This window comes from Lemur catta, chromosome 2 (genome assembly GCF_020740605.2).
Source record: "Lemur catta isolate mLemCat1 chromosome 2, mLemCat1.pri, whole genome shotgun sequence".
In the NCBI taxonomy this organism is placed as follows: Eukaryota; Metazoa; Chordata; class Mammalia; order Primates; family Lemuridae; genus Lemur; species Lemur catta.
The window spans coordinates 112673870-112697412 of record NC_059129.1 but is presented as its reverse complement, the minus strand read 5'-3'; the positions used below and the strand labels follow the sequence as shown (position 1 = coordinate 112697412).

The window sequence follows — 23543 nt, the reverse complement described above, 5'->3', positions numbered from 1 at the left end:
AAATTCCACACCATAAATAAAAGAAGGATATATTAAAAGCCCTATTTATTTTTATCATATCAATAATTTTTAAGTTAACATTTTTCTTACATTCAATTATATTTGTTCAACTTTTCAATATATCTTCTCATAAAGGAAGTTTCACTTTGAACAGTTAGACTATAAAAAGAATGATTCTTGAGATCCCACATAAATGCATTGTGTAATAGGATTTCAAATTAAGAAAAGTTCAAAAGACAATGTAGAATATACATAATCCATAAAATTATTATAAAAATAGAATATGTCATATCTATATAAATAGAAGATCAGAGACTATTACAAAAAATAAATTGGCATAGGTATACAAATATGTATGTGAGATAACTCATCTTTGGAAATTCACTCAAAATTTCTTAAATAACAAAAAATTAAATACTAGGCAAACATTAGGTTGAAATATGTGCAATTTTTTTGGTCTAGTAAAACTAATATCAGCAACATCATTTTGCTTGACACTTTTGCCAGACTGGGATTGCAAATTAGAAAATAACTAACCATGTAAGAAGATCATAATGATGATTAGGCTTTTGTGTAAAGATTTCACAATAAGTTTCCTTATAAAAAATGTGATCAGCACAAAATTTGGCAAATTTATTAATTCATTCAACAAATAGTTGTTGAGTTTTAGTATGTGTCAGAGGACCTAGTCCTTGTTTTATAAATAGTATTTGCAAAGCTGTGGCAGGCTGACAAGTTACTGAGAACATTAATGTCATTAGAGGATACAAATATGCTGTTTACTTTAAAGGAGCATCTGTGGTGCTGTCTATTTTATAATCCATGATGCTCCCGGAAGCAGAGTGTAGCAGTTTAACTCTAGCTTTGTTGTGTGATATCCGGGGCTCAGATTTCCCACTGCTACTTAGTAGCTGTGATCTTGGGCTAGTTATTTTCCTTTCTTAGTATCAGCTATTACATCTATAAAATTTGGATAATAGCTACCCCACTGGAGACGGGTAAGAAGTGAAAGAGATCTTATGTAAATGTGTCTAACCACACAAAATAATGGTTTATCCTTACATGTGGACACAAGAATGACTAAGACCCAGCTCTGCCCTCAAAGAAATTTCAGTCTCGTAATAAAGTTGTTTTCTGGATTCAAATATGGGAACTTTGACATGTTAGGTTGACCCTGGCTACATAAGGAAAATTGAATGGCTAATAAAGTTTTTTTAAAAAACAAAATCTTTTGTAGCTTATTTAGGGCTCAGTAGCTAAATCTGTCCCTAGAATGCCCTCATCCCCCAAACATTGAAATAGAAGTTAAAATCACACCTATCTAAATCCTTATCAAATAAAAAGTGCTAATATTTTTATATCATTACATATTGCTGATCTTTCTGAAGGAACAGGGCAGAGATGAACTAAGGTGCACTCAAATGAGGTGAACTCCAGAATTCCAATTGGTGTTCTGATTATTAATATGTAATGATGACTGGAGTATCAAAGTGTGTGTGAAGAGTCTACTATTTGTAGCCAAATTACACAGCCTCAAAGCATAGTAATTGTAAAGTTGGATCAGAATTGAATCAAAGGAAAAGGATCTTTAGAAGATTTCACAAGAACCCCCTCAGCCAAGATAATTTATAGAACTGTACTACAGCTTGTCAAAAGTACTAGAATACTGAGACTATTGGACAAGACTTCCTCCCTCGTGGTGATTGCAGGATACACATTAAACAAGTTCTATATCTACTAGTTTTTTGAATTCTTATGCCATGATATATGTCATGGGTTTAACACGCTAATACAGGCCAACTTTCATAGAATATACAGTCCATGCATATTTAAAGGAAGCTCCTCAGAGGTGTATTTACAAAGTGTTCTGTTGTAGTACACGGTTGATGCTTTTAGAACTCACTCACTGCCCCGCCCCTGACTCTGTTAAATATGTAACTTAACTTTGAAAGAACAATCTAGTTTCCCTTATTTACAAATTTTTGAGGAATATCTCACCATATTCTCCAAGTACTGACAGCACTGTTCATATGTCAATCCAGCGAATTTTTTATTATGCTTTTAATTGGCCTGTCTAGTTAGAAATAGAGGCTATTACAGTTTGCAAAATTTAATTCTTTTTTAATACAACATAAAAACTATGAAATAAATAAAAGAAGCTTCCAAGGTTTAAAAATAAAAAACACCAAGATATAAATATAATTGAATTGAAAATGTTGTAACCTAAGGATTTTTAAACATATATTTATGAAAAAATGTTTTAGAATGTTAAAAATATGTGTACCAAGTTCTTTAACCCATAGACTGAGGAGTGATTAAATGTATCATCAGGACAAAGAGAAAGTTAAGGATGGTTACCCAACCCAGTCATACTTAATTACAAAGTTCATGGACAGTGTCCTAAGTAAAATTAAAGTCAGATACATCTTTTCAGAAGAATTCAAAATTAGTATTACATAAAGAATCAGTATGTTATATTTTACCTCATGGTAATTACAATCATAGTATTTTAAGCCATCTAGACAACTTGAAAATTCTTTGTATTTAGTTATAAATTTTATCTTTAGGAGTTTGGAATAGATAGAATATTATGAAATAGCTTTTCCAAAATATCCCTGATAGTAAAAAATTACATACAAATGAGCATAAAGCAATGACAGATTCATGTAGGGTGTTCACATGTTAAATATTAAAACAATCATGCAATAATCACAATTAAATAACTTTAGGAATGATGCAGTATCACATTAGGAAGCAATATAGAGATGTTATAAAACAATTTTAATATTTCTGATGCTGTGTGATGTTATATTAGTAGTCATACTCTGGGAAATTATCAGGTATCATTGAACTTATGGATAAAGCTCTCCATATGGTTCTTTAAAATTATTCTTCCGTCAGAATAAAAGTCCAAAAATTTGATGCATTGGTCTTGTTCACTATGTTCATGAAAAAAATTCTCAAATCAGCAGGCATACATACTGTATCTTAAAAAGACATATAGTTAGACAGTTTTTGAAATGATATTTCTGAGCCCTCAGTAGAGCGAGCTGGGTAAGAAAGGCTAAGAATTTTGAATCTGGTTCTTTACACTCCCAGGAGGTCTTAATAGCCTGGTGATTTTCTCAAAATCCTTTAACCCCTCCAATTCACTTTTTTTTTTTCAGTCTAGCTATTTTTGACACTGACATCAAGTCAGAATGTTCCAACAAAAGCATTTTTGTTAGTATCCTCATAAAATGTCACCAATAAACTGAATTTAAATATGATCATTTAGATTAATGACATAATTAATTAGTACTATTTTGTTTAAACATACTTGAGTACTCATTGTTTGGTGTTCATACTATTTATGTTTGTGCCAGGAAGAACTCGAGGGCTGATTTCCTCTGTTATGGATTTTCCATTATTTCCGTCTTTTGTCTTTTCTTTTTCATGGAACTTTTCTTTTAATTACTGTAGAAGGAAACACTATTGCCATATATGCATGTTATCTTCCACAGGATAATTTTAGACAAAAAAGTAAATGCTGTTTTCTATTTATTTTTCTTGTTTAAATATATTCAGGCCCATAACTTAAAAAAAAAGTCCTACATTCATTGCTATAGAATTTTTTTCCAAAATGAATAGTTTTTATCTGGTAAATTATTTAAAGCTTGACTTTTATAACTATTTTGATCACAATTGTATGTATTTTAAATTTTTAAACATCTAGTAACAGCACATCAAAATTTATAAAATTAAGGTTATTTTTACCAATATATGCATGATATATCAATATAGGCAAATTATGTGAGATTAAATTTGAAATATGCTGATAAATAGCTACAACTCAGGACATTAGTCTTTTTTTTTTCACTTTTCATGTATTATTAAGAAAACAATTGTTAACTTTCTGCTTTATTTGCCTTTGTATAATTAATTTGTGCAGTAAATCCAGTCAATCTGTATGAACAAAACAAATAAAATTTGTTTGGGTCATTTAAAAAACCATATTACTACTTATATTGATAGTTTCCATTTATAAATGATACCATAGGCTGCTTTGCCTCTGCAATACTTGCACATAATTTGCCTTTCACCTGTTTTTCCAACTCTTTGCTGGAAATTTTCTCTCTGAGTGTCTTGTTGACATATGAAACATAATACATTCAAAACTAAAATAATATCTTCCTCCAAACACTTCTCTTTCCTACATTTCATATCTCCAGTAATGGCAAATTAGCCCACTTTAAACCAAGTAAAAACTTCAAGAACCATTCTTAGCTTTTTCAAAAAATCTAATTTACATCTACTTTCAGTTATATAGTTAAAATGGTATTTCCTGACCAGTGGAGTTCAACTCAATTTACAAGCCTAAACCCAAATGGCATCTTTCTCAGTGAAAACTTTCTGTAGTGTTAAAAATTTAATTAATAAATTCTTCTTCTATTATCTGTATAACTCTACTGGATAATTATCATATGGTTCAATATTTTGCTATTGGTTGGTTAACTACTTTTTCATATACTACTTCTATGTACAGATCACTCCAAAACTTAGTGATGTAAAACAATAGCTGATTTTACTTTGTTCATGATTTAGTGGGTCAGAAATTCAGGAATGATAAAATAGGCAGTTTTTGCTTGGGTATCTCATATGATTGCAGTCAGATGTCAAGCTGGATTGCAGTTGTGTGAAATCACCAGCTTCTGCATGTCCGAGATGGCTGGCAGTTGATACTAGCTGTTGCCTGAGAGCTCAGCTGGGGCTCTTAGCTGGACTGCTTTTATGTAGCCTCTCCAGCATGGTGGTGTTGATTGGATTACTTACATGGAAGCTGGATTTCCTGGAGCAAATGTCACCAGATAAGGAGGGGAAAACATTATGGCATTTTCTGATTTAGCCTTGGAAGTCACCCAGCATCAACTGGCTGGGTGCATTCTACTGGCTACTGCATTCTATTGTCTACAAATGACTTCCACAGCCAAACTGATAGACCTGTCCACCAGGCTTCCAAATTCTCTCTCTGTCCTTCTAAAATATGCCTTTCTTTCCATTTGATTTCTGTTGGCCTCATTCCTTTCCATCTTTCAAGTTCTACCTCAGTATTCTGCCTCGGTACCACATGCTTAACACCTTTCCTGAGCCCATCATTCAGCTACTAGCACCAGTACCTATGTAGTTGAGTTTAGAGAGATATTGGTTCAAATCCCAGGTCTCCTATTTAAAGACCTTGGGAAAGTTATTTAATCCATTTATGGGAAAAGCACAAATAATATGTGAAAAGCAGAACTTCTATAACTCATAGGGTTGTTGTGAATACTGAATGAGAAAACAGCAAACAACGGTGCCTGACACATGGTAAGTAGACAATGTCAGCTATTATTATTATTATCATATCTTCCTTCTCCAAAATCCATAACATCTTATTTGTATCTATTTTGTGACCATTATAGTCTGTTCTTATGATGTAATTCATGGGCTTATTTTCTGTTTTCTGCGTATTCAGTTCAATGTCTTGCATGCAAGAAATACCAGGAGACATCTGTATCTTGAATATCAACTCAGAAACCCTCTGGTTCTTCAAGGCTCAGTAAATAAAACACATGAAGAAACTTGCAGTTTTTTCTCTGTTACTCTTTGTAACCTTTCTTTCCCATGATCTCTCTTGCAGAAATTAAAAAAGAAAAATCTGGGAAGCCTTCTTCACCTCTGAAGGATAAAGGTAATAGAGTTAATTAAATATAATAATAGAAATGTATTAGTAAAAATATCTGAATGAGTACATAGTACATTAGCAGCATCTCCTTCGCAGATATGTAAGCCAAAGTTACACAGGTCACACTCATATTTTTAAAGACTAATATTTATTTATCTGTCCCTAAAATACTTTTTTCTTGTTCACTATGACCTAGAAAGTGCTCTGATTACAATGTCTAAAAGAGAAAGAAAGAAAGAGAAAAAAAGAATTTTCTTTAAGGAATGAAAAAGTTTTAAAAAGTCTAGAAGGGAAGTAAAGAATATTAGAAAGAACTTGCCTCCATATTGTCTGATTCCTTTCTTTGTACCCACTGATAAAATGTACAGTTAGTGCATCACACCTTGCAAGCCCTTGCTAATCACTGGAGGTGGTGATGACAACAAAGATGGCAGAGCTCAGAATAGGAAGTAGGATTTGGTAATTGGAGTTCTGAATCCCGTTATTTTCAAATGCTGTTAGGCATATTTCAAATGCTTCAGCCTGGTCAGACTCCTTATTGCCGTGAAAAAGCATGAAATTCTTATTTAAATTCTGTGAATTTAGTCTCCTGGATGGACTGCCTTCCTTTTCTCTCTGCCCATCCAAACACTAGGGCCTCATTCTAAGAATAATATCCACAGAAAGCATCAAGCTTTCTCTATTTCAACCTGTAGTGAGTTCCTTCTCTTCTGAATTAACACCCTTGTAATATGTATAATTTATTCCATAAAATATATATTAATTAATTAACATGTAACCTGTTTAAACATCAAAATCTGATGTTACCTTAATTTTTTATGTGGACTGATCAATACCGCATTCAATAATTATTTATTATGCATCTCATGTGCAGTAATCAATACAGATACTCACTACACACTAGGAATACAAGAAAGGCATGGTCTATGCCCTCACAGAATGTACAGTATTAATAACATAATTAAAATTATAAGAATCGTAGAGGTAATATGCAAGGTGCTATGAGATGGTATAATAAAAGATCCTAATCAAGTCTGGGGGATCAGAAATTATATTAATTTCAAATAAGAAGGATGAAACATTAGCCAGGTAAGATATGGGAATGGTTTGGAAGAAGTCCAAAAGCAGAGCGTCCACTCTTTGCCAAGCACACTGATACATACTTGACATATTTTGTTTCTGCAAGGTGTGCTTGCTCCTCAATTTTCATAAATAATGAAGCTGAGATATAGACAATGTAAGTTACTCCGTGTCATACTGTGGGTAAGAGGGGAAGGTGAGAGTCATGTCTGTCCCACTTTAAAGCCCATCTTTTCATTCTAACACTAACACTGCTTTCTTCTTAAAATAGTGTTCTTGTATTTGTATTCTTAAAACAACCTTTGCTTTGTGTGTACACCTTATTACATAGTTTAAAAAAGCTTATTTGGCATAGATGCATTGGATATACAGTATAGAAAAATAGTTTTACTCCTTGTGCTATTGGGATAACTCCACTTAATTCCCACAGAGGGGCTTAATCTATTTTTCTCTAGTGATTACCCTCCCTTTGGGAAATTCCCACTCTCATCTCTGCTCCCATTTTATCTGAAAATTAACAAAAACACTGTTGTTTTTTTTTATTGTGTGAGAACCAAAGGTGTCATTAAAACCTACTACTAGGAAAATATATACATATGTAATTTGCAATTCACAATTTGCAAAATCTAAGCATTCTTTTTTTCCCAGTGTAGTATGCAATACCTTTATTTTACTCTGCACTTATGTCACAGGAATATTTGGACCATGTATTATTGTTCACTATAAAAGCAGCTCAAAAGAAAGGCTGGGGCTTACTTCCAAAGCTACTTTTCAGGCAATATAATTAGCAAAAAATTTAATTATTACTTAAAGACTTCATATATCCCAAAGCTTAAACTAGTTGGAAGGGTAATTGTAAAAATCTGTCCTGGAAAACATCATCTGGGGGATTTAAGCCCACAGTGACCACTTCACTAAGTAGGGTTTTGTAATTTCTAGTATTATTATTCACGTACAATTGCAGTTCCCTAGTGAACATTTTTTCTTCAATGTGAAGTTCTCTACTATTTGCAAGATGTCTCCACAATCACTAGAAAATCATGTATATAAAGGTTTGCTGCATATGATTGTTGATTTATGATGATTTAAAATACACTTCTTTTCTTATTCAAGATGGTTTAATACTCTAAAATGTCTTTGTTATATATAAGTTGGATACATTGTTAGAATAATTGTATTTTTTTCTTTTTTCTGAATATGATTTATCACTCCTAAAAATCAAAGAAACAATTTTTATTATTACCTATAAGGTTTTGGCACTTGAAAATCCTCTTTAGTCTTACTGTTTTTGGAGAGTCTCTTTGAACCCTGCTGCTGAGCTGCGGTGAAATCAGAATGCAGCCATTTTGTTTGATAAAGAGCCACTTATTTCACTGGAGTTATATTTGGTGAATTATTTCTATTAAGCAGCTAAATGGTTGCCTGCATCTGTCAGTCTCTCATATATTGCACCTGCAGGTATACATCCAAACTCATACTGAAGCAATGCTACAGTTCTAAAACCAACATTATTATAGGGAAATAATTTGTAGCCACATTTACTGGAGTAGTGATAACCATGAGCAACATTATTAGGCTTGTGTCTTCATTTAAGGACATATAGAGAATTGTAGGGATGATTGTTTCAAAGAAAAAGAGCAAGAGAAAGACATGTCTTGCTGACTTTTGCTACTGGTTCGGTTATTGACTTCCTGGACTAGTGGACTCACTAAGCCTTCTTGAGGCACCCACAGGGGCATAGCCCTGCTTATGTGGATTTGACTATCCAGAAACCAGAAAATCCTGTTATTCACCCATGTTACTGATCCTTGTGGCATTCACCTCTACCCTATACCACTTGCTTCTAACTGCTGTGCTGACTTATTTGAAGATGGAAGATTCACCTAGGGACTGAGAAACTGCAAACTGAACCCACATGAGCAACACAGAGAATAAGTAATTTCTCCTTCTCTGGGAATACAATAGTAGCACCTTTAGGTTCCTCTGCTATTGGAGTAGTATGATGGGCCATAGGAATTATTGACTAGTTTATGCATCAGGCCTGTGTATGTTGGGATATCATGCCAGAGGATTCTCAACAAAGCATATTTTCTTTTATATCCTGATGCTCAAGGCGATGCACCTGATGACCGCCCCCTCCCGCCCGTCTTCTCTATGTCTTCAACATGCCTTTCCTTGGCCATTCCCATTCATCAGCCCAAAGCCAGAGCTAAGGTTGTGGTAATTTGTCTGTGGACTTTGAAACTGATCCCCAATGATGCTGGTGCTATACTCTATCATGGATGTTCACCCAGTTCATTCCTACCTTTGTCTCTGGGGCAAACCTGAAACCTTCTTCCCATTCCTGTGTGAATTGTTTCTCCATCGCAGCCTTTTTGCTCAGATAGTATTGACTAAGTTCCACTTTGTATCCCAGCACCATTAAATACTTAGTAAGCCCTGATAATCAAGATTCATAAATCTTCCTGTAGGCTCTTGGACAAATGCAATGAAACTACCATATTTATTTAAAAAATACTTTCCAGTATTCTTCCCTTGACAAATAAGACAAATGAGTTGAAAAGTGGCTATAAGAGCTGACTCACTCCACTGATTTGTTTCTCTTTCCTAATACACAAGTTCAGGATTTCTGTATAATACTCTCTTCACTTTCTTGTCAAATTTAATATCTCACTGACTTCTTGGGTAGAGATTGCTCAGACAAGCCTATGGACTTCCAAAATTGACTCAAAACCTCTGAGGTCAAAAAAGACATTGAGAAGAAATGATCTGTAGGCCAGACGCAGTGACTTATTCCTGTAATCCCAGGACTTTGGGAGGCCAGAGTGGGAGGATTGCTTGAGGTCAGGAGTTCAAGCCCAGCCTGGGTAACATAGCAAGACCTGTCTCTACAAAAAATACAAAAATTAGCCGGGCATGGTGGTGCACGCCTGTAGTCCTAGCTGTTCAGTAAGCTGAGGCAAGAGGGTCCCTTGAGTCCAGAAGTTTGAGGCTTCAGTGACCCTTGTAATGCCACTGCACTTCACACTTCAGCCTGGGTGATACAGACAGACCCTGTCTTGGAAAAAAAAAAAACAGAAGTGATAGGTAGGAAAGTGATCAAATGATGACCCAGGCCAAGAACAGAAGGCATCTTGCCATTAACAAACTTGGAAATACAAATCACTTTTAGTTTTGAGAAGTTTTCCCAAAGTTTAAGTTGATAGGTTCACTACCTTTGATATCCTGTAAAAGTGTAACTGTTATTCAGCTCCTTCCTTCTTTCTCAATTAAAATCAAAATTAGTTCTGCAAGTAAAACTCCAGGGAAATCAAGCAGGTGGGAGAGGGGAGGAGGGGATGGGTAAAATCACACCTAATGGGTGCAATACACACTATTTGGTGATGGGCCCACTTACAACTTTGACACAAAGTGTACAAAGCAATTCACGTAACCAAAACATTTGTGCACCGACAATATTTCGAAATCAAACAAACAAACAAACAAACAAACAAAAAACAGGAAATGGATGAGCAAAGAGTTAGAAAGATAAGCTGGGATCAGTTCAAAGTGGATCTTGAATATCAAACCAAGTTTTGACTTTATTAGGCAGATAACAGAAGCCATTAGCAGAGTTCTATACAAGGTCAAATGTCCAGTATGGGTTGAACTAAAGGATTATAATGAGTGTGAAGAGCCTCCTCCTTGTAATATACTCTAAGAAAGACATCGTTTTTTATAAGATTAATGATGCCTCTAAAGCCCACTCGAGTATCTCATAGGGCCAATACTATGTCCCACTTAGTAGTTTGACACAACCTGGCCTGGAACTTTCCAACTTTGGCCTGAGGATTTTCAGGAGACAAGACCAGCACAGATGCAATTCTCAGTAACCTTCAAACAAAACTTACTGTTAGGAGAATAACTTAAACTCCCTTCCTGAAAGAAACACCTGATAACTGACCTTGACTGAATACAGATATTAAAAAGCAGAAAGATCCCCCAAACTCTGAGAATTGTTAGGTTTACTTAGAGTGAGAATCCCAAAAGTATGTATAGAATGTAATGTGCTTAATGGAAAACTTAAATAGTGATCATGAAGCCTGTAAAATAAAAGCCACAGGAGTCTGGGAAGTATAGAAGTTGTAAATCTAACTCCCAACTACAGACAGCTACAGACGCCGGCATTCCTATCCCCCCTGAAAAAGACAAATCTACCTCCTCCCCTATCTCTGCAGGTGTTGCTCACTCCCCCTGGAAAAACCCTCTGTAAAACCCAAGTCTTTCCCCTCCCTCATGGTGGATGCTTTTTTTGCCTCCACCCATCAGCATCCAGATACTCAAAAGAAACAGCATTTCGCTGTTATGCTCAGGCTTTGTGTGTCTCCCTCTCTGCTCTGGACCTAACAAGAATAGTGTCTGGATGGAGATGCTCCCAGGCAGGCAGTCAACTGATGTGCTGACTGTATCTGTCCCATGCCACCTGCCTGCCCCTGCTATCTGCCTTGCAAAAGCACTACCAAAATGAAGTGCTTGTGCATCAGAGAGTGTCTTTGATGTGAATTGGACTGAACCGGAGAAGTTGCTCCTGGGGAAGCTGGCTAACTAAGACCACCCAAGACCACTGAACACAACATCCCGTGTTAGTGTAAGGGGTTGTTTTGTTTTGTAGTTAGCTTTCCTTTTAAATAAATATTTACTGAAGACAATTCAGAAAAAAACAGATAAATAAAAAATGGAAAATAACCTCTTGTTTGCTATTATCTCCTCCCCTAATTTTCTTACAAATAAAAGCAAAATATGCTTTGAAAAAAAAATTAGTTCTGTGGACCCTCTCCCTAGGTCCTGTGTTTTGTAACTGCTATACATCTCACACAAACATATACACACATTTAAATCAACATGCTGCATCCTGAATTTTGAAACTCCAGGCATTGCACTCTTCCACCCCACTGGGAATCTGTCCCCACCACCACTTCTCATTTTACAACACATTAATTCTTTTGGTTTAGCCAGGAAAAGTAAGAGCAATAATTACCCCCATCAACTTGAAAAAAAATTAATGAAGCTTCCCAGTGTGTTTGTTCAATCCACAGCTCTTGATTCCATCTTCACATGTTGAAGTATAGGAAAAAATTGGCCCTATTTATATTAATATTTAGCACTATAAAAAACTAGCAACATGGACATTTCTATGTCCCCAAAAGCATTTTTTTAAAATTCCACATCTTTATGTATATCTGACGCTATAGCTTATTCACCAAGAAAATCTTGCTTTGAAAGACATAGCTCCTTTAATAAAACCTATAAATCCATTCTTAACACATCCAAAGCTATCTGGACTCAGTTAATTATAAGTAATTGCTAAAGTGGCATCTCCATGTACAAGTGCCACCATCATATTCTCTGTATTCCCACCCCAAATCATAAGGTGGGAATAGAAAAAGGAGCTGGAAGGATAGATTTCTTTCTTGCCTTCCCTTCCCATTGCATTGAAAGTCATTTTTATACATAAAATGTATATTGAGCTTTAGTGTTGTACAGGAAGCAGAAAATAGGTTTATCTTTTAATAGCTGTTGAACACACTAATGTTCAAAGCATTGCCCATATGTATGTCTGGAGACCATTATATAGTCTGAATCACACTGAGGAAGTGTATTAAAGCTGGTAGAATAAGTGAAGTTTTATTTGATTTACTTCAACTAAAGTTGCCTTTTTAAGACTTCGGGAGTTCGTAGGTAAAATTGTCCCATAGATTAAATTGTCTTTCAAATTTGATTTTAGTTTTATTCTTGAAATTATTTTTTGTCTTGAGTCTAAAGACTAAAACACCACTGTATACATGATGTATGCAGAGTTTTCCATGTGTTTGTTTATTAAAAAAAAAAAAAACAGCCTGAAAGAAATAAACTGAGTCAGTGCTGATTAAACAGTTTGGGGAAACTTCTAGATGCTGAAATCATGATTTAAAAAAATTACAGATAAATAAATTCTTATCCATCCAAATGCTCATCCTCTTAAACAAACAAGTAGATTATAACTTGTTCAACAATTTAGATTTACACTAAATAAAAATGATCAAAGGATGTATGGCTTGTTGTATTGTGTATCTTTTCTTTGTCTCTATACAATTAACATCATTTTGGAAAAGAAAAAGAGCATCACATAGTTTCTACTTACTTTCGGCTTACCTGTAGCTCAATGACTCTATATATGTGTTTAAAAATCTCTTTGTCTTGGATTCACATAAATGTCCAATGTTTCTTTCCAGAGCCTATTAAAGGGAAAGAAGAGAAGGTTCCAGCTTCTTTAAAAGAAAAAGGTAATATTGTATAATGAAATGTGAAACCACATTGATCTGCCTTTTACATATTCAGCTATTTGCAACAAGGTAATAAATCATTTCTTTTTCAGGCTCTCAAAACCATAGCTTTCATATGCCATCATATTTTTTTGAGCAAAGGAAAAAGGATTTATTTCCCATCACCAAATACTAAATTGTATTATGAAACAACAAAGGAAAGAGCAGCTATGTCAGAATTACTGTAAAAACTTTTAAAATTATATGCTATTCTGATTCCATGGGTCTGTAATGAAATAGGGGAAACTACATTTTGTAAATACCCAAAGAGAATCTTAGGAATAGCCATAGGAAAACAAATATTTAAGATAGTATGAAATAATAACAATTTCTCAGCAAAAGCTTGCTATTCTGTAGGTTCAGGTATAACAGAATCCTAAATAAATTTTATAGCTAGGAGGAATTTAGAGATAAACTGTAGTTCAATTCCTAGTCTTATAGATAAATAAAACCTGAATAGTCAAGAACCTTTCCAAAGATTTTATAGTTTGTAGCAGAGCCAGCATTAGGACATCAATCCCTAAATCAAGAACTGTGCTTCCTAACTTGCCCTGTTGTACCTCCTCCGGTCTTCCCATTGTCATAGGTGTGGAGTAAAGTGAATTCTGATAAGCCATACATCAAATTGTGTCTCCCAAAACATAAGTAAATACATTTAATTTCTAATTAATTCAGGAACATTCTGTGGGCATGACATTGTGCTCAGAATTGTCTAATATTTCTTGGACATAATGTCAAAATGAACATTATACATTTTCATTGTACCCATATTAGTGAACCCTTGAAACCACCGAAGCCGTAAAATATACCTACTACCGTGAATGTTAGAAATAGAGCCTGCTTCAAGAGAAGATGTGGATAAACTATTGCCCAATGGAGGGGGACTTAGTGGTAAAACTTCCAGCTTACTTGCATTTTTTATTGAAAAAAGAAAGCATTTTGGTGCATTTATATAAGCATGTGTTGGAATTGGGAGCAATACGGAGAACAGCGGGAAGGGAAAGCTGACAGAACGATCAGTCAGAGAAATGAAGGATGCATGCAGAGCCCCCATTAGTCAGTGTAGTAGTGTATAAAAATAATACCCTTAAGTCATATTTTTTCTAATTTTGCAATTAATGTTAAATTAAACAAAATTGTTATTTAATGAAACATAAGAGCAAACCATGATTTTTTCTCAGCCTACATATGTACTTAATTTTTTAAAAAGCATTTAAAGCAACATGACCCCAAACCTATTAAAGCATTTATGCTTCACTTTAGAATATCATACCTATTGTACTCTATTTCTATCATCCCATACAATAGTGGTTTGGTACTACACACAATTTTGTTATTTTGGCAAAATGTAAATCAGGATGTTTTACCTTGCAATAGGATTCATACATGTTATATTAACTGTCCAGTAGGCAGGTAAGTATTACTACATTTTATTATTCAATGGATGAATAAAGAAACACAAAGAAACAAAAGCTGCAACAAACACAATAATACAATACCTAGCCTGAAATACAACCAAAAATTCCAAATCATATAAAAAAATAATAAGATAAATATTCAAGTAGATGTTGATGTTGGGTGAAGATGATTATAAGAGTTTGGAAAAAATATGGAATGATATAGACTTGGTTGATAGTATAGTTTATAAGAGAGATACAAGCATTAAAAAAACATTTTGACTAAAACAACTACACAAAACAAATATACATGAATACTCATGACATGATTACATATATGCATTTATTAATATATAAATTATGCATGTCTGTTTATGTATAAATAAGGTCTTTAAAATAAAATTTAGACCAGAAATTAATAAATTAACAAAATTAACAATATTATTCAGAGATTTTAGCATATCTTTATCAAAAAATGATATATAAGTAGACAAACTTTTTTTAAAAATTAACGAAATATACAAACTTCAAGGAAGATGGGCTACAGAAGGGAAGAAAGAGAGACAAAGAGAGGGAAGGAGAGAGGGAGAGAGGAAAAGAGGAAGAGAAAGACAAAGAGACTACAAAAAGAAATATTAGAAGGAAAAAGGGCATGCAGCACTTTACAGATAAAATAGAAATTTGTAAATCATAAGTGAATATAATACTGAACTTTAGCTAAATATGTCTAAAATTTAGATGAAATGGGTAATTTCTTAGGATTTCTAAATGTCCAAAACATTAAAAATATAAAACATTTGAACAAACCAGAAATTGTTATCCCCAAAATGGCACTAACTAGTTATATAGCCAGCTTTTAGTATATTGGGAAAATGGTTTCAGATAACAAAATAAGAAGGAAATTTACCAACATTGTTATATGTTGATAATACAATCATCGTGTCAAAGAAAAATTGCACCAGATATTTAAACATGCAAGGAAGAGTTTATTCCACAAAACTATTGCAATAGGGAAGAGAGATTAAACTCAACTCATTGAAACAAAAGGCCATTGAAAAAGTAGTGGAGGATGTTAGGGAGATAGTTGATCACAGTGATTAGGCCTTCTTTGTTTGCTAATTGGCACTTATCAAAGTTAGACTACCCCTCAACTCCCCCAGAGACTGGGAGTTAGGGTCCCCAATTTTTTCAATGATTATATGTTAAAAGGATGGTCTTTGAGAAAGACATTCCTGGATTATAAAAGAGACAAAAGGCTGCAAAGAAATTTATTTGCATTGCAAAGGGACAGAGAACTAATTTGTAATTATAACTTTTCTAAAGTATATTCTCTGAGAAAAAGAAAGTCAGGAGCCTAAAGTCAGGAAGAAACATGTCTAAAATTTAGTCAGCTGAGGGCAATGGTAAGACTATCTTGATCAATGATAAACAAAATAGAAAAAGACAATTTAGAAAAGAAAATCCCAGTTAACAATATAATGCAAAAGATCTTTAAAAAGTAGTAATTTAAGATCTTCATAAGAGATCATAACTTCATTAGTCACAGCAAAATTATCAGCGATATCATCCATAACAGGTTAACAAAAAATTTAAGCCATTTCCATAAATTAAAAAAGTGTTTATTCGCTAAAACCCAGCATTAATTCATCATTAATTTCTAGTAAACAAGATAATAAAAAAAATTTTAAAGCTCAAAACCACCGTTCTATCACCATAAGCATTTTCATTTAAGTCAAGAATAGATCAAAAATGTCATTCCTACTTCAAAAATTGTATCAAATATAGCACTAATGGGAAAAAGGTATAGGAATTGAAAAAGGATAGTCAAAGCTGTTTTATTTGCAGATCATCTCCATAAAAATTCCAAGTTTACAAACTATTAATATGCATAGGAGAGATTAGCAAAACTCCTGAATACAAGATCAACCTGCTCAATTTATAAAAACAATAGAATTCTTAAACATCAGCAATGATTAATTTGAAAATATATTAGTTAAATGGATCCTATTTGCAATATAAATAAAATCTGTAAAATTACAAAGAATAAATTTACCTAAATAGTCACAACATTTTCATATAGAAAATCATAAAATATTTTTTTAAATCCACTTCAAAAGACCTGAATAAATGAAGAAAAATTTCCTGTCTGTATCCAGAAGGTATCATTTCCCTCTAAAGTAATATATAAATTCCAATAAAAATACCAACAATATTTTTAAAGTAGAACATGATAATATTTTCTAAAATTTCTTTTGAAATTTAAAAAGAAAAGGACGAGAAATTTTTTTAAATGAATAAGGTGAACTTGCCTAACCGAATATAGTTATTTATTATAAAATTACTTTAATTAAAAAAATATGTAATTAGAACAGGTATAGGAAAACATACTGAGAAAACATAATAGAGATCTCAGAAATGAAGCCCTGCATGTAGGAAGGTACATTAAATGACAGATGCATCATTGGGAAAATGAATGGAAAACCATACCTGCTTCTCATTAAGGAAAAGGTTTTAAATTCTGTTCGTATATTTGTACAGAAAGGAATATAAGATATCTTCAAACCTTGATGATAGAAGACAACATTCAAATATTCAGGAAAAATGGATGAGAATATACACATATATAGCTTTTGGTTAGAATAAGATCTCATAAGACAAAAAGAGCATATTCAAAAGAGAACGATTAGCCTAATATTAGGAAAATATATTGCAGCACATATAATGAACAAAGAATAAATAGCAAATGATATTTTTAAAATCTACAGATTTTATTTTAAAAGCTAAAGCAAACACTTCAAATGGCAAATTTGTCAATTTATATTTATTTTAAAAATAGCTAATTGAACAAATGCCCAAATAATAAATTTATAATCACTGAGAAATGTGGATTGACATTTGTAATCAGTATTTCTTTGTTAATTTATAATCTGGACTGACTAATGTAATTAATTTCCATGACACAGTGAAAGTCAAATAGATAATAAAGAAACAATAGCTAGAATCTATCTAAACTGCATAAAATTTTTTAATAGGACATTTATATAACCCCCATGTTAACATTAGTATTATGTATAGAAAACAATTTTATGTAACAGTAGAAGAAAGATTACTTATCAGAAGAAGAAAGAATACTTATCAGAATTCAATATCATGGATTTGATAACATTTTAGAAGATAAGAATATAATTCAAAATTACTTTAACATATTAGAAGCCAGGTTCAATAGGAATGAGATGCATGGAGATGAAATGGGACACTGAGGTGGGATACTGACAGGGACCATCTTAGGGCATGAGATCGTAAGTCTGGTTTATAACATGCTGAGTTTGTGGTATTTTTAGGACATTCAGGTAGAAATGTAGTGTTGGCAGCTATTTGGGTGTGAGTTTCAGAATAAAGACTTGGGTGGGAGATATACTTATGGTATATGTTGGCCTATGTATGGAATTTGAAGATGTGGGTGCACATGGATGAGTTTTCGCATGGAAAGTTAGTAAAGAAGAAAGTTAGAACTGAAACTTGAGGAACCCAGAACATTCTTCTTAGCATGAAAGCAGCCAAACAACTTAGGAGTTGATGCTAGTAATCTATCTGTCTGCTTTTAACTTGCTAGAAATTGGTATTTATGCATGTTTAGTTGTCACTAGCTTTTGTATCGTATTGCAAAAGTCCCAATGTTGGTTCTATCAGCACTATTTTGATGCTGATTTATCCAGATACAAACCTATGAGGAAAACCTAAATGATTTATTGAAGGAGTATATACTGTGTAGTCTGCTTTTATGAGAAAGAATCAAAGACTGTTGGTCTCAGAGATTTATCCCAAAAAATACCTTTCAGAATATATTAGTTCAACATATATCTGTCTAAACTCAACCATTATTCCTATCTTGCTGCATCTAGTGACCACAAATATTCCAATGTTCAATGATTAAGATAAAATATTGAGTTTTCTCCTAAAAATTCCAATTTTAAAGTTAGTGCTCTGATTCTTATAAGGATTTATTTGTTGCTGATAATTCTACTAAGAAAACCCCATTAATCTGTGTATTTGATTTACCATTTTGATTTTTTAAATTTTTCTAATAATATTGAAATTCATATATGTCCTTTTTGTTCATGGCATTGTCATCCTCTAAAAAATATGAGAACTTGTTTAATATTTTTGTTTAATATTTTTAAAATCTAATACTTGGTCTAGAATATTCAATTTAATAACAAGCATTAATATTTTAATTTTTGTGTATATTTTGTTTTTTGTGGCTTGTTTCTAATTTAATATGTTGGCATGATTTAATTCTGTTTTGAAGCAATTTAAGAAGAAAATATTATGACTATCATGTTAACAGTGAAGAAATTGATGCCCAAAGATTAAATGATTACCCAAGATTTCTCTGCTGGATTATCTACTTACTATTAGATTGAAGAGCCACTAAAAATATTAATAATCTTACTTTCCTTTTTTTCAGGATTAGAAAATATTAGCAAGTCTTATCCTAATATGTAGTCAAAGTTTGTCTTTGTAATAATTTTGTTGTATCTGCTAGGAATATAGAAAAGTTACAGATAATCTGTTGATTAATAAAAGACCACTAAGGATTCTATAGAATAAAATGTCATAGATGCCTTTAAAAATCCATGGTTACTCATGTTCTAAAGAATTGTTAAAGTGAAAATTGAACCCTTACCAGTAGTATTTTCACTTTAAGCAGCAATTTATAGCCTAACACTTTTTTTGTTGTTCCCATCATGCAAAAACACCAAGTTGATTGGATGGAAAGGTTACATGTTAGTAAGAAAAGTGGTTGAGGGTGCCAGAATTTTCTCTACAAGCACTGGCTTTACAAAAGTAATGTACCCAAGTGCTATGAATTTTTATGTTCTTTATCCAAAAAGTGAATGTACAACTGCAACATGTGTACAACTATATGCATATGAAGTATATGTGCAATTGTAAGTGTAAAGCTTCAATATTTTTCCTTGACATTACTTCCATATAAGCCTTCATTAAAAGGGGCGGAGTAGAAGGAGAGAATGGCTCACTGTCACTCTGCAAGCCCCATTTTCTTATCACTCTAAGCTAACTTGTGCAAATGTTCTAATATGCTTCTCTCACTGAGGGGAATTTTTTTGAAATATCACAGCAAACATTTTCATTTTTCCCATCCAATTTTTTACTTTCTAGAGATGAGGGTCTTGTGATATTGCCCAGGCTGGCCTCGAACTACTGGGTTCAAGTGATCCTCCTGCCTCAGCCTCTCAAGTAGCTGGAATTATTGGCATGTGCACTGTATCCAGCTCATGTCCATTAAACAAAATAATATATTATTTTTTCATATAAGGTCATTTATTATTTTTACACGTTTGAACCAAATATAATATGACCCATACTTAAACCTATGATCTTTTATTAACCTAATTAATTACCCTTGCTTCAAATTAAAGAAAATCAATCCTGGTATCTAGAGAAACAAGTAAGAGTCTCTAGTTAGTGACTCTTCTTTGATAAAGAAAAACCAAAGAATGTCTGCTTAATTTACCTGGGCAAGTGATTTTTTTTTTGCACAACTCTCTGAACCAGTCAACTGGCTCATTAGTTTAAATATATCCAACCAGCTGTCCTGCCATCTTCAAATAACATCACAGGCCCTGTTCTGACTGACTATTCTTTGTATGACCTACAATACATGTAGCCACCTCCAATTATATCTTACCTACTTAAATGCATACGCTTCACATCGGGATGCTTCAGGGAAGGAAAGAATAATGAGGCACATATAAGTAGACATAAAAGAAAGAATAGATAAAAGCAGAGTGACACTCTCAGAAATGTGGTACATTGTATTTAGCATATACAAAAGACAAAGGATCATGAAAATGAAATTATGATAGAATGAGGGAGAGACACAATGTATGCGTTTATTCTATGCTACAGAGAAATAATGCCCTCTGGCCCATTTTATGTTTTTAGTGTCCACTCAGCAAACTTTTTCTGTGAGCACCAAACTTTTGTGGGAATCTTGCCAAGAAAGGATTGTAGAATCGAGATTTAGGCATAAAGCAATGAGGCACGCATTAAGCACTTACATTAGAAACTGGAGACATTTTAGAACTATGCCTATAGAAACTTATAAAGCAAAATTGTTTTTCTTATTGACCTAATGGGGATGAGAGGTGTGAGAGAGAGAAAGAGAGAAAGAGACAGAGAGAGAGAGAGAGAGAGAGAGAGAACTTGTGTGCCCAGGGAATATATTTTTGCGTATGTGTGTTTTTGTTGGGGGGTGCATAGGTGTTATGAAAAAAACACTATGTTCATAAGCTTGAGACTCCAGCTTCCGGTTTGAAATAACTAGCTATAAACTAATTAATTAACAGCCATTCTGAATAGTTTTAACAAACTGAAACAAATTAAATATAAAAATCTGAAGATAACGTGCAGCAGTGTTCAGTACCTGGTGGGTCACTTTTAATGTGCTTTTTCACCCAGGTAAGGGTTTTAGATAATGAGACACAGACTCCACTTTTGATTTTGGGTTAACAAACTAAAAGTGAAGACTAAAAATTTGATTTTCCTGTCATTTTAAAACAACATTTTAATTTTTATATCTATAACAATTTTTGAGTGTTGATATAATGTATAATACTCCAGGAATATTCTAGGCCCTGAGCTCTAAAAATGAACAAGTCAAAATCCCTGTCCTCGAAGATCCCACAACAGTGAAAAAGAAGCTGGTAGAAAGGAAGAGTGAAGTAGCTTTCAGTGCTACCTTCAATAAGGCAGACCAAATTCTTAGCCCAATCAATGGATATCTATTATTTAGATATTAGTTCATGAGTGCTCAGGAAATATCTGTTAAATTATTCAGTCTAATCTTAGTCACAAATTCATGAGATGATTATAATTGCTCTCATCTCAGAAGGTGAGAAAATGGAAATTCATAGAGTTTCAGAGGCTATGGATTGGATCATTTAGTTAATAAACGAGATAAATTTCAAATTGAGGAATTTTTTGCTCAATTGAGTTTTTACTTGTTTGTCTGTTTTTCTTCAATGGCAGTGCAAAAATGATCTCTGAAACTCCTTGAACTGGATGAGGTTGAGCAATCATTTAAAAATGCTATCACCTTGCCTCTTAATTATACGTGAAAGAATCCCTCAATTCATGAACAAAGATGATACTAATTTAGAAAGGCAATCAGGGAAAATGGGAGCATACAGATTGCATGACGCATTAAAACCATGTGGACAAGGTTAAATACTAGGAAGGAAAATGTTAAATTAAACAGTCAATAGAATACTGAAGTAAAGAAATGTATACACAGATAAGATGAAAAGTTGTGGAGTTCGAGATGTCAGGTTTTGGTTCCCTGTGTGACATCACCCAATCTTGGGGCAGTTTCTTCTTTTGGAAGTCTATAAACTGAAGAAGTTCTAAATCAAATTCAAAGACGATCAAATTTTGTCTTTGTCACAGTTACCTTTATTTGGACCACAAAACAATGTGTCCACAACAGATGAAATCAAATGCTACCTAGTATAGTATACTTAAGTCTTTGCAAAACAAGTATTATTATTAAGGCATATGCAGGAAAAAACATACATGATATAAATTTAGTGAGGCTTATCCCAAATTTGAAACACTGAAGTCAAGCTACTTGGAGTGACAGTAGTTCTACATCTTATCCAATAAGGCCTCATGCAGAAAACAGAATGTAGAAGTATATGTGAGTGTTTGTGTATGTGTGTGTGTGTTGCATCCTATTTGTTTTGAAATAATATAATTAGGACCACAATAAAGTTGTGTAAGTGTGTATGTGTGTGGTGGTAGCAGTAGTAGTAATAGCAGTAGCTGTTACTAGCAGTAGCAGGTTTTCATCAAAAAGTCCAAATGATAACTCAAATGATGTAAAAACCGTGGGTTTGGAAAAAATAAAAGCATGAATGTTGCTTATAGTAAACATAACTTTGTTTTATTTAAAATACTTTATTTAAAAATACATTAAATAATATAAGAAAAATAATTTTAAATATTAATGGAATGGCTAACATGCACATTTACTTTGCACCTGGCATCTTCTAAGCGCTTCACATGTAGTGTTTGATCTAATTTTCACAGCAATCTTGTTTTTGTTAATGTGAAAATCGAAGCACTGAGAGTGACTTGCCCAGCTCACACAGTTACCTGAGATAGATGCAGAACTCACCTCTGGCGGTCTGACTTTAGAACTGTGTCCTTAGCCAACGTGCTTTTCAGACTCCCTCATACTACTAAAACTCACGTAGGATTGACTAGGGATAACACCGCTAATGCTTCTTTGCATATTTTACAGGAATAAGATTTGTGACCTGGTTTTAAATGTAAAATCTTCCATGTCATTAAATATTGAATACTATTCCAAGATTGTGAGAGATAATTATCAATTTTTTATCAATGCTCAGTCTATTTATTTTGCTTTACCAGCTTAATTTAGGAAACTAATTCATATGATTCACGATTTAATGACTGGGTTGAAAAAACAGAAAGCTCCACAACTATATTATATATGCTAATTACAATCTTAGTCACTGTTAGCAGTTTGTCTAGGTAATATAACCTAGGTAAATATACCCATAAGATATATAATGTGGTTTGCTGTATAGTGTTTATGTATGAAATGCTTAAAAGCTTTTATTTGTATCTGTAGCAACAGTAGTTATAGTAGTGTGCTTAAGTGTTTAAAGCTTTGGAATTGGAAAAAAAAAATCAGGATTTAAATTCCAGTTTTACCACTTTCTAGAAAGTATGTACTTAGACAAATTATTAAGCCTCAGTATCTACACAGTGGGTCTAATATTTACCGCATAGGAGTGGTATGTGAGGATTATATAAGATAATTTGTCCTTTTTTTCCATAAATATTTATTGAACTCTATTCTGTGTAAAACACTATCTAAGCACTAATATATAGAAGAGAAAATAAAAATTCATTCCAGGACTCACGAAGTTTATATGTTACTTGGGTTTGAGAGTTAATAAACAAATGAAC

At 33.2% G+C, this 23543-nt stretch overlaps 1 protein-coding gene across 1 annotated transcript in view; it reads left to right on the top strand.

Annotated features, from left to right (window-relative positions):
• The window catches only part of TRDN (triadin), a 333314-nt gene that overhangs the window by 241733 nt on the left and 68038 nt on the right, over nucleotides 1–23543 (top strand). The window contains exons 22-23 of the mRNA XM_045544289.1: nucleotides 5657–5707; nucleotides 13033–13083. Coding sequence (XP_045400245.1) covers nucleotides 5657–5707; nucleotides 13033–13083 — 102 coding nt within the window. The remainder of the gene's footprint in view (nucleotides 1–5656; nucleotides 5708–13032; nucleotides 13084–23543) is intronic.